At 40.7% G+C, this 16,297-nt stretch overlaps 1 protein-coding gene across 4 annotated transcripts in view; it reads right to left on the bottom strand.

Moving 5' to 3' along the window:
* THOC7 (THO complex 7) overlaps positions 1 to 16,213 on the bottom strand; it is a 27,427-nt gene extending 11,214 nt beyond the window's left edge. The window contains exon 1 of one of the 4 annotated variants that reach the window (XM_017527358.2): positions 16,065 to 16,213. In XM_017527358.2, the coding sequence (XP_017382847.1) occupies positions 16,065 to 16,083 (19 nt within the window). In that variant the 5' untranslated portion in view covers positions 16,084 to 16,213. Of the gene's footprint in view, positions 1 to 12,255; positions 12,351 to 15,682; positions 16,024 to 16,064 lie in introns of those variants that run through there. The other 3 variants (XM_017527361.2, XM_017527360.2, XM_017527359.2) reach the window with 3 other exon arrangements.
* Positions 16,214 to 16,297: the final 84 nt, after the last annotated feature.

Raw genomic sequence — 16,297 nt, 5'->3', positions numbered from 1 at the left:
TTGAGACAGGGTCTGGCTCTGTCACCCAGGCTGGAGTGCAGCGGCATGAACTCAGCTCACTGCAACCTCCAGCTACTGGGTTCAAGCCATCCTCCCACCTCAGCCTCCCAAGTAGCTGAGACTACAGTTTCACCATGCTGCCCAGGCTGGTCTCAAACTCCTGAACTCAATCGATCCGCATGCCTCACCCTCCTAAGTGCTGGAATTACAGAAATGAGCCTCTGCGCCCCCAAAAAAAAAAAAAAAAAAAAAAAAAATCTATCTATCTATATATATACACATATATATATACACACATATATGTGTATATATACATTTATATTTATATTTTTTCTCACTCTTTTGTCCAGGCTGGAGTACAGTGGCATGATCTGTTTACTGCAACCTCCGTCTCCTGGGTTCAAGCAATTCTACTGCCTCAGCCTTCTGAAAAGCTGGGAATACAGGCATGTGCCACCATGCCCAGCTAATTTTGTATTTTCAGTTGAGATGAGGTTTCACCATGTTGGTCAGGCTAGTCTCGAACACCTGACCTCAAATGATCTGCCTACCTTGGCCTCTCAAAGTGCTGGGATTACAGGTATAAGCTACTATGCTAGGCCTCAATAATTTTTTAAATTAAAAATAGAGCTACCATACGATCCAGCAATCCCACCACTGGTTATGCGTCTAAAGGAAATAAAATCAGTATGTCAAAGAGGTATCTGTACTCCAACATTTACAGCAGCCTTATTCACAATAGCCAACGTATGGAATCAACTTAGGTGTTTAACAACAGATGAATGAATTAAAAAAAAATGTGGATGTGTGTGTATACACATACATACACACACACATACATACACAATGAAATACTATTCAATTATAAAAAGGAGGACAACCTGTTATTTCAACAACATGGATGAACCTGGAGAACATTTAAGTGAAATAAGCTGGGCACAGAGAAACAAATAATGCATAATCACACTCATATGGAATCTAAAAAAATTGGTCTCACAAAAGTAGAGAATATGATGGTGGTTATCAAAGGCCGGGGTGGTTAGGGAGAAGGGAGTTGGGGAAGTGTTGGTCAAAAGACACATACTTACAATTAGGAGGAATAAATTTCAAGAGATCTAATTGTACAGCAAGGTGACTATAGTTAATGATAATATAGTGTATTCTTGGAAAATGTAAAAACAGTGAATGTTATATGCTCTCACCACAAAAATGATAACTCTGTGAGGTCATGCATTTGTTAATTAGCTAGTTAACCATTCCACAATGTATATATACTTCACATATATACCGTCAGTTTAAAATAAATATATAAAAAAGAAGGAAATTTAATTGCCATCGCGCCGATATTAAGATGGGGAACTTTGAAGAGGTGATTAGGTCATTAGGGCTTTTATGCAGCTATTGTGGAAACAGGTTTGTAACCTTGGAGTGAGCTCCTGATAAAAGGGTGAGTTCAGCTCCATTTCCTTTCTCAATCTCACACTCTCCTTTGCCATATGATACCTTTTGCCATGTTATGACATAGCAAGAAAGCCCTCACCATATTTGGCCCTTTGATGTTGAATTTCCCACCCTCTAGAACCATGAGACAAACTTCTATTGTTTATAAATTACCCATTCTCTGGTATTCTGTTACTGCAGAGGAAAACAGAATAAGATGGAAAATTGTACTGGCCATATGGCTGTTGCTATAACAAATACCTGAAAATGCAGAAGTGGCTTTGGACCTGGGTAAGGGGTAGAAACTGGAAGAGTTTTGAAGCAAATTCTGGGTACAGCCTATGGCTGTGAATGGAGTACTGAAGGCAATTTGGCCAGGGCTCAGAAGATTTCAAACTAGGGAGAGCTTAAATCTTCTTAAGGATTCCTTAGGTGGATGGGATCACAATGTTGGTAGAAATATGAATGATAAAGTCCATTTTGATGAGACCTCAGATGGAAATGGGGAACATGCTATCAGAAACTGTAGTAAAGGCCATTGCTGTCTTACAGCTGCAAAGAACTTGGCTGAACTGTGTATGTGTCTTACAACTTGATGGAATGCAGAACTTAAGAGCAATGAACTAGAATATGTAGTAGAAAAAATATCTAAGTAGCAAAGCATTCAGCCTGCTGTGTGCCTTTTAACCATGTACAGTCAGATGCAAAAGGGAAGAAATGACTTAAAGATTATTTATAATAAAAAGAGAAATAGAAAAAAAGAATCAGAAAATTTGCTTCCTGGCCACACAAAGAATGAAAAAGTGTGTTAGAGAATACTAAGGGTGCAGCCAAGCAACTGTCTGCTAAACAGATTAGTATGCGTAGAAGGAAACCAATTGTTACTAATCAAGGCAATGAGAAAAAGACCCTAAAGGCATTCTGAAGATCTTTGAGGCTGGGCCACATATTCTATTTCATGAAATGAAGTGTTGCCCAAGTCTACAATCATAAAGACGACTGAGATCTTTAAACTAAATTTGTTGTAATTTTGTCTTTTGACAGATGTACACAAAAGGGCCCGGAGATAGCTGATGACCTGAGACTCCTTGAGGAACACAGGAAAAGGTGATGCTAACCTTCTTTTTTTGGGGAGTGGGAAGCATTGCCTCCTTCACCAAGCCCTGAGGGTTGTTAAGTCCCTCTCAGATCTGAGCTCTGCTCTCTTAAGCATTTTAGCTCCTTGATATCTTTGGCTTTGGGGGTATCAAGGTTAGTTTGTGCTTTGAGAGAGCATTTGACTTTGGGGTACTTAGGGTTAGTTTGTGCTGTGGCAGGGCACATGACTTTTGGGTTCATAGTGGCTGACAAGTCACTGGTAAGGGCTATAATTTTTTGGCCTCCACTCTGGTGATATCTCATGCATGATGCTATAAAAAGCTTGAGTCAAACCCTGAAGAATGTGGCTGGACAGAAATATGGGTTTCATCCCATTGATGACCAGCATATGGCCAGAGGGAAATGTGGGTTACAGTCTTTGTGGCTAACATACAGGGCTGCAGTGGTAAAGGTAACCAACAGCAGTCACAGTAAGTGGTTATTACCAAGGGGTGAAGAGGGGCATGAACTCTGGCTTTTGGAATTCATAGGTATGTGTGTTCTTTTTTCTTACATGTTTAGATGAGGGAGGCCTCAGGCACCCGACTGAGTCAGACAAAAACGACAGAAATTGAAAAGTCATTAGCTAAGTTGGTCAAGGTAATCTCAAAGCCAAAACCATTTTGGGTTTGAAAGACCCAATATCCAACATAAAATGGTTTCCTTAATTTCTAAAGATCTGAGTACCCTGCCTTCTGGCCAATCTGACTTTTTTGTGTATAAGATTTCTGGTTCTGAAAGCTACAAATATTTACAAATGCCAAAATCTTACAAAACATAATTCAGAATTATAATGCCATTCCATGGAATGTTCCAGATGAAAAAGGCTATTCATCTAAGAAGTGCACTTAAACTTCGAGCATCCCAAATTAGGCAGAGAGAACAGAATTCTAACCGGCATTCAGAAGCCTCAAAGAGACAACAGTGCTCTAAAATCATGTTTTAAAAAGATTCACTGTAATGGCCTGGCACGGAGGCTCATGTCTGTAATCCCAGCACTTTGGGAGGCCGAGGTGGGTGGATCACCTGAGGTCAGGAGTTAGAGACCAGCCTGGCCAGCATGGCAAAACCCCATCTCTACTAAAAATACAAAAATTAGCTGGGCATTGTGGCGTATGCCTGTAATCCCAGCTACTCAAAAGGCTGAGGCGGGAGAATCGCTTGAATCTGGGAGGCAGAGGTTGCACCGAGCCAAGATTGCACCATCACACTCCAGCCTGGGCAAGAGGGCAAGACTTGGTCTCAAAACAAAACAAAACAAAACAAAACAAAACAAAACAACAACAAAAAAGATTCACAGTAAAGAGCTAATTAATGAAAAGCTGGAAATGTAAGATACTCCCTTACCAAGGATGGTAAAAACTGATATGACTCCTACTGTGCCCCCTCTGCTCCCACTTACTTTGCCTGAATATTAAAATCTACTCCTAAATATCCAGTCTGCTTTGTCTGAATTGCCTTTCTTCCCTGAAAAAAGCAGTTAAACAGTTTCCTTATAAGAGAATCATCTGAAAAATCAGAAGATAATCCCCAAGTGACTTGTACTCCCTGGACAAAAATGGACTTCAGGGCCACAGTTTAAGATTTTCCTAAACCTAGAGAAGAATGTCACAAGTTTTCTGAAGAATTCAGGGTCTTACTGGTAACTAACTTTTTTAAAATTTCAATTTCTTTATATTTTTTTAGATGAAGTTTTGCTCTTATTGCCCAGACTGGAGGGCAATGGCACTATTTCTGCTCACTGCAATCTCCACCTCCCGGGTTCAAGCAATTATCCTGCTTCAGCCTCCTGACTAGCTGGGATTACAGGCGCATGCCACCACACCTGGCTCATTTTTTGTATTTTTAGCAGAGATGGGGTTTCACCATGTTGGCCAGGCTGGTCTCAAACTCCTGATCACCTCAGGTGATCTACCTGCCTTGCCCTCCTAAATGCTGGGATTATAGGCATGAACCACTGTGCCTGGCCTTACTGGTAACTTATGATCCCAGGATACTTTTTTTTTTTGACCCCAGGATACTTTATCTGTACCAACTAGTACACATGTTGGTGTTATCTAGGGAGCCCCACATAGATGAAAGGGGCAGAATGATAGTTTCCTAAGAATTCCATCAAGTACCCAACAAGTACCATCTGATCTACTTAACAGGTCAGGCAAAACCCAAAAGATTGCAAATTACCTTTTCAAAAGCCATTCCCAAAGTATTTCAGCTGCATGACAACCAACAACCTAGAATGACATTTAGGCTTGTCCTAGGTTGCGTCCTCAAATAAGCAACCCCTAAAACAGCAGTTTCCAAAAATTGACTGCCATTTGTGCAAACAACCAGGACACTGGAAAAAGGACTGCTAAAAAAATTTTTAGGAAAGCCCCTAAAATGAGGCTTCCCACCTACTCTGTGATTAAAAAAAAAGTTCCTGTAAATCTGGTATGTATTGGTATAAATGCTATCAGTCATAATTTTGGTTGAGAAATAACCAAATTTCCTTGTCAAATGCATCATTATTATAATGAGCTCTTAAGTCATGTTGTCCACAGTTAATTGTTTTGGTTCTAATACCTTTTATGAAAGCTTTTTTTGCAAGCAATTATAATCCAAAAGTGCTGTGTCTTCAAAAAGCTGTATCAAGAAGAATAAAAAAAGGTCAGGCACATTGGCTCACGCCTATAATCCCAGCACTCTGGGAGGCAGAAGTGAGCAGATCACTTGAGGTCAGGAGTTGAGACCAGCCTGGCCAACAAGACAAAACCCTGTTTCCACTAAAAATACAAAAATTGGCCGGGTATGGAGTTGCGTGCCTGTAATCCCAGTGACTCAGGAGGCTGAGGCAGGAGAACTGCTTAAACCCAGGAGGCGGAGGCTACAGTGAGCCAAGATCATGCCACTGTACCCCATCCTGGGCAACAGAGGAAGACTGTGTCTCAAAAAAAAAAAAAAAAAAAAGAAACTCTGACATAACATTTATTTGATATCATTGGACAACATTTCTAAAACTTTAATGAAGAAACTGTAAACCAAAAATAAAATTCTTAGCCCTACAGCCAATTGAATGGGCTCCCCTTACCCTCATTCAATAGGCCAAGGGCTTTCCAAAGTAAATCTGAAAAACTAGTTCAGGCCATGATGGGAATGGGGGTAGGGTCAGAATGCCTCATTGTACCTTCCTTCTAGAATTCAGGCACAATTAACCAGCATGAACATTAAAACAGAAATCTTAAGACTGACCAAACAGATTCTTTGTACCAATAAGATACAACACATGACAGACAGCAGACATTGAAAGAAATTGAAGTATTTTACTCCAAAATATATATATTTTTTATGGATTTTAAAATGGTCCTGCAAAGTTCTCTTGTGGCGGAAACCTACATTCTGTGGAGAATCCCTTTCCCTTTCTAGGCCTTTTTCTGATCCAGGAGAGATTAACTAGAGTCTGGCACCTTTTTAAATCTGGTAAGAAGTATTTACCATGGCCGGGCATGGTGGCTCACGCCTGTAATCCAAGCACTTTGGAGGCCAAGGCGGGTGGATCACCTGAGGTCGGGAGTTCAAGACCAGCCTGACCGACATGGCGAAACCCCGTCTTTAAAAAAAAAAAAAAAGAAAGAAAAAAAAAAAAGAAGAAGAAGAAAAAAAAGAAATATTTACCATCTATTCTCTGTGAAGCCTGCTCTCTGGATGTTTCATCTGTATAAGAACCTTGGCATCCACAACCCCTTATTTTAACCCAGAAATTCCTTTCTATTGATTGCAAGTCTTTAGATAATAACATAGCTCAACCAATTGCCAATCAGAAAATTAACTCCACCTGTGAACTGGAAGTCCTCCCCATCCCCTACCTTTGAGTTATCCTGCCCTTCTGTACTGATGGTCATTTTACATGCATTCATTGATGTCTGCCTATAACTTCTGTCCCCCTAAAATGTATAAAATCAGCTGTAACTCAAACTGCCTTTGGCGTGTTCTCAGGACCTCCTGAGGCTGTGTCATGGGCATATCTTTAACCCTGGCAAAATAAACTCCTAAATTGATTAAGACTTGTCTCAGTTACTTTTGGTTTACAAATCTGATGGGTTTGTAAAACTGCTAACCAAGATCAAACAGAGCATGAATCAATTACATAAGCCTGACTGAATCGATAAATAAAATTCACAACTTGTATCATCCTATAAAAGTCAGAGTAAATGTTGAAGATTTATCTATAGACATATCTATGTAGATACATATGACTCATTTATACATATGAAGTTTTGCCCCGTTAGGATTCCTTAGAAATTTGCTTCTGTCTCAAATTTACTGGGAAGATCATTGTGTTTCTAGATTAAACTGTGCATAAACAGTTGCTGCCTAGAAACTCTGTGGACAAGAATTACTGAAATAACGTGTATAAAGTGCAGAGCATAGCTCCAACAGCAACAAAATTAAATAAAAAAGTAAGCTCTTAGTTTGAGAACAGCCTTTGTTCTTTTTAAATTTAAAGACGGCCTGCTGCTGATAGCTCCTACACAAATGGCATGAGCATTATTATTTTTAATAACACCTTATCAATTAGCTCCACACTGAACACACTGAAAACATGTTTTGTTTACACACTGACTTCACAAATTATCATGCTTGAAACCCTCTGTAAGTAATTTGAATGCCTACATTAGTAATTCTGGTGGGCTTTGGTCTATCCTATAAAAACAGTAAAGATGGCTTAGCAGATTTTATTTTTGTTATTTTATTGATGTTATCAACATCACTCCTTAGTTGCCATAATTACTTTCTTTACTATGAGGATCAACATCATCTGGAAAGAGTTTCTAAACCAAAATACTTGACACCTGCTGTGAGGGTGGTGGTTTTCCACCTGGCTTTAGGCTTCAAAGACGATGGCTGGATAATACCATCCATCTAGCTCCTGGAAAGACTGAGGAGTGTTTACCTGAGTCAAGAAAAGGAGTCAGCAATTAACTACTCATATAAGTAATACGACCACATATTGTCTAGTGTATACTGCCTGTGAGGCAGGGCATGAGATAAATATTTGCTCATCAAAATGTCTCATATCCAATATGCCTAAATGAAATGTTAACCACTGAAGACATAAAAAACAGGACTGGTTTAAAGGTAGAATATTATCACAATTCTAGAATTTATGACTTCCTACTGGATTTGGTTATATGTTGTATCATAATTGCACATACAAAATCTGTCTTTCAAAATCAGTTTAAAGTCAGTAATGTCACCTGCAAAATGGAATACATATATGCCAACACATACCCAGAATATAAAATTACTCAAGACACTAAATAAGCCTCAAAAAGTCCTTTCGAGAAGTTAGATTTTAAAACTCTATTTTTCATAAACATAAAGGCAGGAAGAAATGACGCCTTCATAGTTGCTAGAGCAACTCTAGATTTTCAGGCCTCTGGTCAGATGACACAGCCATTTTAGCTGTGCTCTCATTTTAGCATAAAACAGTTTCTCATAAATCCAGACTAATATTCCTTTCAAAATTCATAATTGTTCTTTCCCTATATTTGCCATTAAAACCTTGATTAAAAAACAACTTTAGAGACAGGTCAAGGCTTCACAACCAGTGGCAACAGCATCACTGTTATGTAACTCCCTGCTAAGGCTAAATTACAGATCAAATGTGGCTCCATTTGTGGAAGGGCTGCAATCACACCTGCCTCTGTGAACTAGTAATCCTGTGATCTACCAGTCAGGATTAGCATTTCCTTTCTAAATGCAGGTTGGCAAAAAATTCTGTAGGTGTTAAACTGAAAGCCACAGGAAGGGATAACAATTTCAGACAGGATTATAATGGGAAAAGCAGCTGGCTACTAATACTAAGGCAAGATAGCAAGATATACCAAAATTAAAGACATATATACCTTTTGACTTACCTTTTAGAAAGTATTCCCACAAGTATACAAAAATATCCATGCAAATATCTCCATTGTAACAGTGTTTGGAAGAGTAAAAAACTGAAAACAAACTAAATGCCAATAGAGGATTTGTTTAAAAAATTAATAGACTATAAACACTGATATAAAAGAATAAGGTACCTCTATATTCAAAAGAGCTCCATGATAAGCTAAAAATTAAAACAATTGAACTCATGGAGGTAGACAGTAGAGCTGGTTACCAGAGGCTGGGAAGAGTAGTGGGGTGTGTGGTAGCAGGCGAGGAGCAGAGACGCTTAATGGGTACAAAAATATAGCTACATAGAAAGAATAGGATCTAGTATTTGATAGCACAATAGGATGATTACAGTCAACAATAATTTACTGCACATTTTATACTAACTAAAAAAGCATAACTAGAATGTTTATAACAAAGAAATTATAAATGCTTGAAGAGGATGAATATGCTGTCTACCATGCTATGATTATTTTGCATTGTATATATGTATCAAAATATCTCATGTACCCCATAAACATATGCACCTACTACATCATTAAAAATTTATTTTTTAAAAACAAAAAATAATTTATTTTTTAAAAACAAAAAATAATTTTTTATTTTTTAAAAATAAAAAATAATTTTTATTTTTTAAAAATAAAAAATAATTTTTATTTTTAAAAAATAAAAAATAATTTTTATTTTTACAGACCAGTATGTAAATGGGTATATAAAATTTTCAAGCATATATACATACTGGTGTACCAGCCAACAGATATATAACACTTAAATATGCTAAGGATTGTTTTAGACGCTTTTCACATATAAATACACTTAATTCACACAATAGTATTATAGATATTCTTATCCCTATTTTACCAAAGAAAAAGCATCTTGCCAAAAATTCAATGTAAGGAATTGAAATGGAACTCAAACTCAGGAGTCAGGCTCCAGAGAAGATACTTTTACCTTTTAGAGGCATTAAAAATCATTCTGGGAGAGGGATTATTGTGGAAGGTAAAGAGGGGAAGGTTTGTATTTTTCATATTGTGCATTTCTTCTTGAATTTACTGAGATGTATTACTTTTATTCTGAAGCAGTAACAGTGGGTAACTGAGTGGTAAGCTTATTTATCATTCTCAGGTACTTCATTTTTTTCTGTATTAAAAATGCTATTCTGTTATTAAATAGAGTTATGATGTGTTAACAACAAAAAAGAAAACTGGCTTGACTTGACCTATTTAAATGAACAAGAAGAGAAACTAAAGCCATGTAAAAACAATGCTTATGGAGATTATTGTAAGATTTATTGTTAGACCACCACAGCTCATGTTAAGATGAATTACATATATTAGCCCATTGTGTTACATTCCTTATAGTAAAATAACACCTGCTCCCTCCTTTCAAAAAGCTCAAAATCATTAAAACAATTTTTAAGGTCAACAATATTAAGAAGACACATAAAAAGGTGGGTGGAAGGAATCATAAGTAAGATGGCTTGATTCCTCCATGTAAATATTAACCTCTCCTAAGATGCTTGAGACTGGTCTACATAAATTGCTGATGCCAAGGCAAATAACTTACACCAAAATTAAAATTTTAAATTTGAAAAGGAAAAGAAAAGCAAAACATCACTTTGAGGTCCTTTGTCTTTTCTCTCTGCTTGCCTAAATGTTTATAGTGTTAATAAAGTCAAGGTGAAATGTCAATCTTGCTTTGAAAAACCAATCATCTTGGCTAAGGAAACATCATTTAATAGTTTAACTGCAGCAGTTATCCCTGTGCTGGGGCCACAGAGGATGAAACAAAGTGGGCAAATCCAATGGCACTAATGAAAAAAAAAAACCAAAAACAAATGAACCCTGTGCCCATGAATGTCTAATTAACACTGGATCAGCAAGTGAAATAGGAATAACAGCAGCAGCAAACACTTACATAGCATTTAAGTAATCTTAGTTGGTGACCACACGTCCTATTTGTTTCCTTTCACTCTGAAAGCTGTCCTGGTTTACGCAATAAATTAAATGGTCACTCAACTTCAAAGTGCTTTACATATATTATCATGTTTCATCCTTGAAACAACTCTGTACAGAGTGTACTATTATCTTCCTTTTACAGATGACTTACTACTCACCTCTGCATTCACAGAAAAATATATACAATTACATTATTAGAAAGTCATTGTGCAGCTCCATTATTCTGTCATATCGTTCGTAGGCATATTAAAAACCTATTTGAATTATTTCAAATTCCAACAAGTCTATATTCATGCATTATACTTTCCTAGTTAAAAAAAAAAAAAAAAAAGCTATTGTCAAAACCAGCAAGCTCTATTAAATGGAATATAGAGCCACATTCCACCCCAAGCCCTTTCTCCATCTCTTATCTGTTGCTCTGGCATAACAATATATCTACCTAATGTTCTCTGAACTGCAGAAAGTGCTTCTGAAATGATTTCTATCAGGGTACTAACAATATTTAGCAGCCTTTAAATTTACACATACAAAATACAAACAGTTAATACAGTTTAATAGTGACAACAACCAAACTGTTTTTCAGTTAGCCAAAATGCTAGAGTTGGCAACAAGGGAAGGAGAAAAAATGCTTTGTCACAAACTAGCTGTGACTGAAAGTTACTAACTTCCAAAATCTCCACTTTTTCACCTATAACATGACAGTAGTGGTGAAAATATCCAGTCTAGTACCTGCAGATACTGATATAGTAGAACTTTCCTTCCCTCTAAGGCAGGGCAGTTCCTCAAACTGAGTGCAGGAAATAAAGGGCTGCTTCTTCCAGGGCTCCAGTCCAATTGGATATGTAGACCCAGAGGAATGGATTACATGAAGGCACAGTGATACAGGTACCTCAAATTTATAACAGACTTTGGCCGTCATGTAAGTTCCATGGACAGGTACTGGTACTCCTCCAAGAGCTTTCCAGGAGGATGAATGAGGTATCAAAAGCAACCACTTCTATCTTCTACAATAACATTGCTCTAATCCAAGCCCATACTTCTCTTATCTAGAATACTTTGCATTGAGCTCTGTTTTCATTTTTGCCTTTCTAGAATCCATTTTTTTATGCAACTCAGAATGATCTAAAAGATTAATTGGATCACTAACTCTCCTGCTTACAATCTTCCAATTGTTTCTAAATGCCCACAGGGAAAATTCAGTACCCTTTCCAAAGCCTGCAATGCCCCTCTTGAGCTCCCTTTTACCTCCTTTTCCATCACACTCCTCTTGGTCCACCTGGATGCAGTCCTGTCCCTAGATCCAGCCCACTGGCTTTCCTTATCTTCTCCTAAAGGGCACAGAGCTTGTTTTTACCTCAGGCCTTTGCACTAGTTGTTGTCCGTATCTGGCATACTTTCGTGGGCTCTTCATGTGGTTGAACTTGTCAGGTCTCACTGCCCTCCCCCATTACTCTCTGTCCTCATTCCATCAGGTTCATTCTCAGAACTTAATTACATTCCTTTTCAGAAATTATCTTATTTACTTATTTGATCATACACTATGGCTTCTTTCCCTGAAGCAGGGCCAGGGCCCTCCTCTGTCTAGTTTATTGCAAAGTAGCCAGGACCTTGGATTGTGCCTAGAAGGTATGCAATAAATACTTGTTGACTCATCACACATACTACTCATTTCAGCTTGATCTCAGCTGACGAAAACCACGTTTATAGAGGATGGTCTGAAGAAGTTGTACTTTGTCTTTACGGTCTAGATATTCTTAACCAAAAAACCTTGAATTATGCCAGATCAGCAGAGTTACCCACTACCTACCTAAGCCACACTGTCCATTGGTTTTATTTCTAGACAGGGTCTAGCTCTGTTGACAGGCTGGAGTGCAGTGGTGTAATCATGGCTCATTACAACCTCAAACTCCTGGGCTCACGTGATACTCCCTCTTCAGCTTCCTGAGGAGCTGGGGCTACCTACAGGTATGTGCCACTCCACCTGGCTAATTAAAAAGATTTTTTAGTAGAGACGAGTAGCTGAGACTACAGGTGCACACCACCACACACACCTGGCTAATTTAAAAAATTTTTTAGTAGAGGTGAGCAACATAGTAGCTATGTTGCTTAGGCTGGTCACAAACTCCTGTGCTCAAGTGGTCTTCCAGCCTTAGCCTCCCAAAGTGCTAAGATTGATTACAGGTGTAAGCTACCACGCCCAGCCTCTATTGGCTTTAGAATGTCTTTCTAAATTGTGATTTAGTTTTCTTTTACCTAGCAAGGGATGTGCTACAAAACAGCTCTATGATCTTCAGTGCTGAAAAGAGGTTAAGGATATGACACTGGCTTTCATCATAAGGTCCTCAATGATAAACTTTTCCTCTAGTTAAAATCAGAAAAAAAACCCTGCTTTTCCTGGGCATCTAAGGATGATGCCTTCTTTCATGAACACTAGATCAGAGTAGAACAGGTCCTGCCTCTTGGCATGAACTACTGCAGAATTAGGTCACTTTCTGGTGAATTAATGTATTAGACTTTATATTCTTGCATTTTGAGGATCACCCCACTTCTGAATTCGCTTTATTTTTCCTAATCTCAATGTTCTTTATTTCTTGTATACTAATGCGATTAATTTTTACTTTTTCTCATTACGGTGGACTGCCTTAAATGTTTTCTAGCATAAGGCATATAAATAATGTATTGAGGGCAATAGCAGCACTAACTATGCATAAAATAATATGGCTAATAGGCAGAGGGGTCAACTACTTCTAGGAAAGAGGGGATTTTTGAGGTGGGTCTTGAGGAATAAGTGAGCTGTCACCTGAAAAGGCAAGAAAAGGGAACCTGTGCAGATTAAGAGAGAAAGCACAGTCCACATCAAAGGAAAGTGGAAGACAGATTAGTAACAACTCTGACATTTAATAATATTTACTGAACGTTAATTTTTATGTGTTGGACTCAATGCAAAGCCCTTTACAACTTTTGTGTGTTTAATCCTCAAAACAATCCTCTGACCTGGATTTTATTATTATCTCCATTCAGAGATGGAAACTGAGGCAGTTTGTGAGTGGCAGAATTGAGACTCCTGTGGCCTTTACGGATGTGGGGGTGGGGGGCACTTGGCTGCACTCAGTACTTCAGAACTCATCTTCTATCCCTATCTCCCATGTGACAAAGCCCATCACTCCTTCGGACATCTCTCTCTCAATAAGTAGAAAAGTAGCACTAACAGGCACACAGTGAAGTCGAAAACCTGGGATCATCCTAAACTCCTCCTCTCTCCCCATCCATTCAATACCTGAAGTCCTGACACTCTACTGCACACGTTTCCCTCCCACCTGTCCACTTCTCAGCATTCCTTCTAGGTCAGTGTCCTTATTGTCACTCACCAGGGCCACTACAGAACTAGCAGACATAGGATGCTTAACAGGAAAGGGCAGGAACTATGCAGGTGGACTCCCTGCCTTTGACCCTCTATAACTTACTACCTGTGCGACCTTGGGCAAGCTAACCTATGTCTCAGTTTCAACTGTAAAATGGGGATAACAATTAGAACACTACCTGACAGCACTATGTAAATGTTAGTAAGTGGGGAGGAAACTTAGCTCCTTATTTTCTCTTCCTCTCATCATTCTACACATAGCAGAGACAGGGTGTATGCATGCTTTTGTTTGTTTTGAGACAGGGTCTCACTTTATCACCCAGACTGGAGTGCATTGGCACGACCTTGGCTCACTGCAGCGTAGACCTCCCAGGCTCAAGTGATCCTCTTTCTTCAGCCTCCCAAGTCCTGGGACTACAGGTGTGTGCCACTGCGCCAGACCAATTTTTTTTGTATTTGTAGACATGGGGTCTCACTATGTTGCCCAAGCTGGTCCTGAACTCCTGAGCTCATGAGATCCGCCTGCCTTGGCCTCCCAAAGTGCTGGGATTACAAACTTGAGCCACTGTGCCCAGCCATGTGTGTGTGTTTTAATGCTAATCTGATTAACACCACCCACACCAATGTTAAAAACTTTTAATGGCTTCCCATTGCCCTTAGAAATCTCTGACTCATAACTTTCTAAATTCTAGCAATACCTGTCAGCTTTGAGTTCTTCCAATATCTTGGGGCCTTTGTTCAAGTGGCTCCCAACCCAGAACACCAGTCCAACATCTACTTATTCTTCAAAAATGAGACTAACTTTTTCTGGGGAGGCTTTCTCACCTCCATTGATTGGATAAACAATCTTTGTTACATGTTCCTACAGTTCCCAACCTTGCACTTCCTTGTGACAATATTTGTCACTCTTTAATTAGGCAATGTTTCTTTCCCACCAGACTGAAATGTGAGAGAGGGAAAAGCTCTTGCTCGTTGGTTCTGGGTTGTAATCCCAAAGCCTAGTCCTAGAAGGATAAAATCTACTAAATAAATGAAACTGGAATGAAGCAAAGCTGAAAGTTCACATGAAGTTCCTGGGTCTTTAGTAGCCTCCCACCTCCACCACTCTTTATCAGTCTGCATATTTGGGCCTATCACTGTTCTTCCCAGGGCCAGGCCCTTTAATGTGGACACCCAAGTTGTCTTCAACTTTTCAGAAGTGGACTCTCCACAGGCATTTACAGTTACTCGTTACCTTCTCCTCAAAAACACCCAAGAGCCTTAGATCTTCCCTTTCCAGATATCAAAGGACCTCCCTCCTCCCTAACCAGATACCTTGTAAGTTCTCCCTCCAGTTGCCAAACATGTCCTTTTCCCCTTCCCCAAAGTGTCACTTTATTTCTGCTTTCAGTCCATAGACCATCTCCCTTAGACTGTCCACAAACCCAGCCTTTGCTCCTCTAAATCCATTCCATCTGACAAATCACCCTCCCCAACACACACCCACCCACCCACCCACCCTTCTACCGTTTATCGCCTCTCATCCTTATACAGGCTCCTCTTTACTTCCCGTAAATCTCCCTCGCACACTTCCTGATTACCCTCGGATCTATTCTTTTTATAAATAATTCCTCGCACCTTCTCCTCACCCACAATCCACTCGCAGTTCAAGGCCTCATCGCAATTTCCTCCATTGTCTGTGAGCCCTTCCCAATATGCCCCAGGACCCCTCCAGGTGTCACGCTCTGTATCCTGACAACCCTTGTACTAGAGTCCTGAAACTCCCGCCCCATCTTTGGAGCTGCCACTCCCTCCCAGCCCTCCACAAACCTTCCGAGTCCCTAGCCCCAAGCCCGGCACCACCGCCCACCCTTCGCAGCTCCTAGGCCCTCACCGCATCCCTAGACAAACCCGCGTTCCCTCCGGTCCCACCCGCCCTTGCATCGCTTCTAGCGATCTCGGCCACCCACGTGTGTTGCCAGCCTTCCGACCACGCTGCCAGCACACCCTACAGCGGGGCGCCGACTCCAGGAGAGCGGACCGGGGATGTCAAGGGGCTCCGAGGGGCGCTCGGGCTCCAACGAGAGGAAGAAGGATTCGGGGGAAGCGGCCGGGGAGGCCCGGGGCTCCGGGGAGAGGTCGGGAAGGCCGAAGCGCTCGGGCGAAGCAGCCTGGGAGACCGAGGGGCTCCCGGAAGCGGCCTGGGAGGCCAGGGGTCTCGGGGGAGGCCGAGCGGGCCGTGCAGCGGACGCGGGTGGCGGCAAGCGGGGCCTCACCGTCAGTCACGGCTCCCATGGCGTGCACGGCGGCGGCGGCGGCGCAAGCTGAGGCGGCGGTTGGCGGCGGCGGAGGTCAAACTCCCACAATGCAGCCGGGTAAACAGCCATGGAGGAGGAGGCGGCGGCGCCCGCGGCCGCCAGCTCCGACGCCTGAGCCGCGCCGCGCCGCCGCCGCCGCCGCCGCGGGACCCGCGCTCCCGGTACTTCCCGGGGGCGGCCGCGGCCAGCGC

This window comes from Cebus imitator, unplaced genomic scaffold (genome assembly GCF_001604975.1).
Source record: "Cebus imitator isolate Cc_AM_T3 unplaced genomic scaffold, Cebus_imitator-1.0 Scaffold48, whole genome shotgun sequence".
NCBI lineage: Eukaryota > Metazoa > Chordata > Mammalia > Primates > Cebidae > Cebus > Cebus imitator.
The sequence above is the reverse complement of the archived record's forward strand: the minus strand, read 5'-3'. Positions and strand labels throughout refer to the sequence as shown.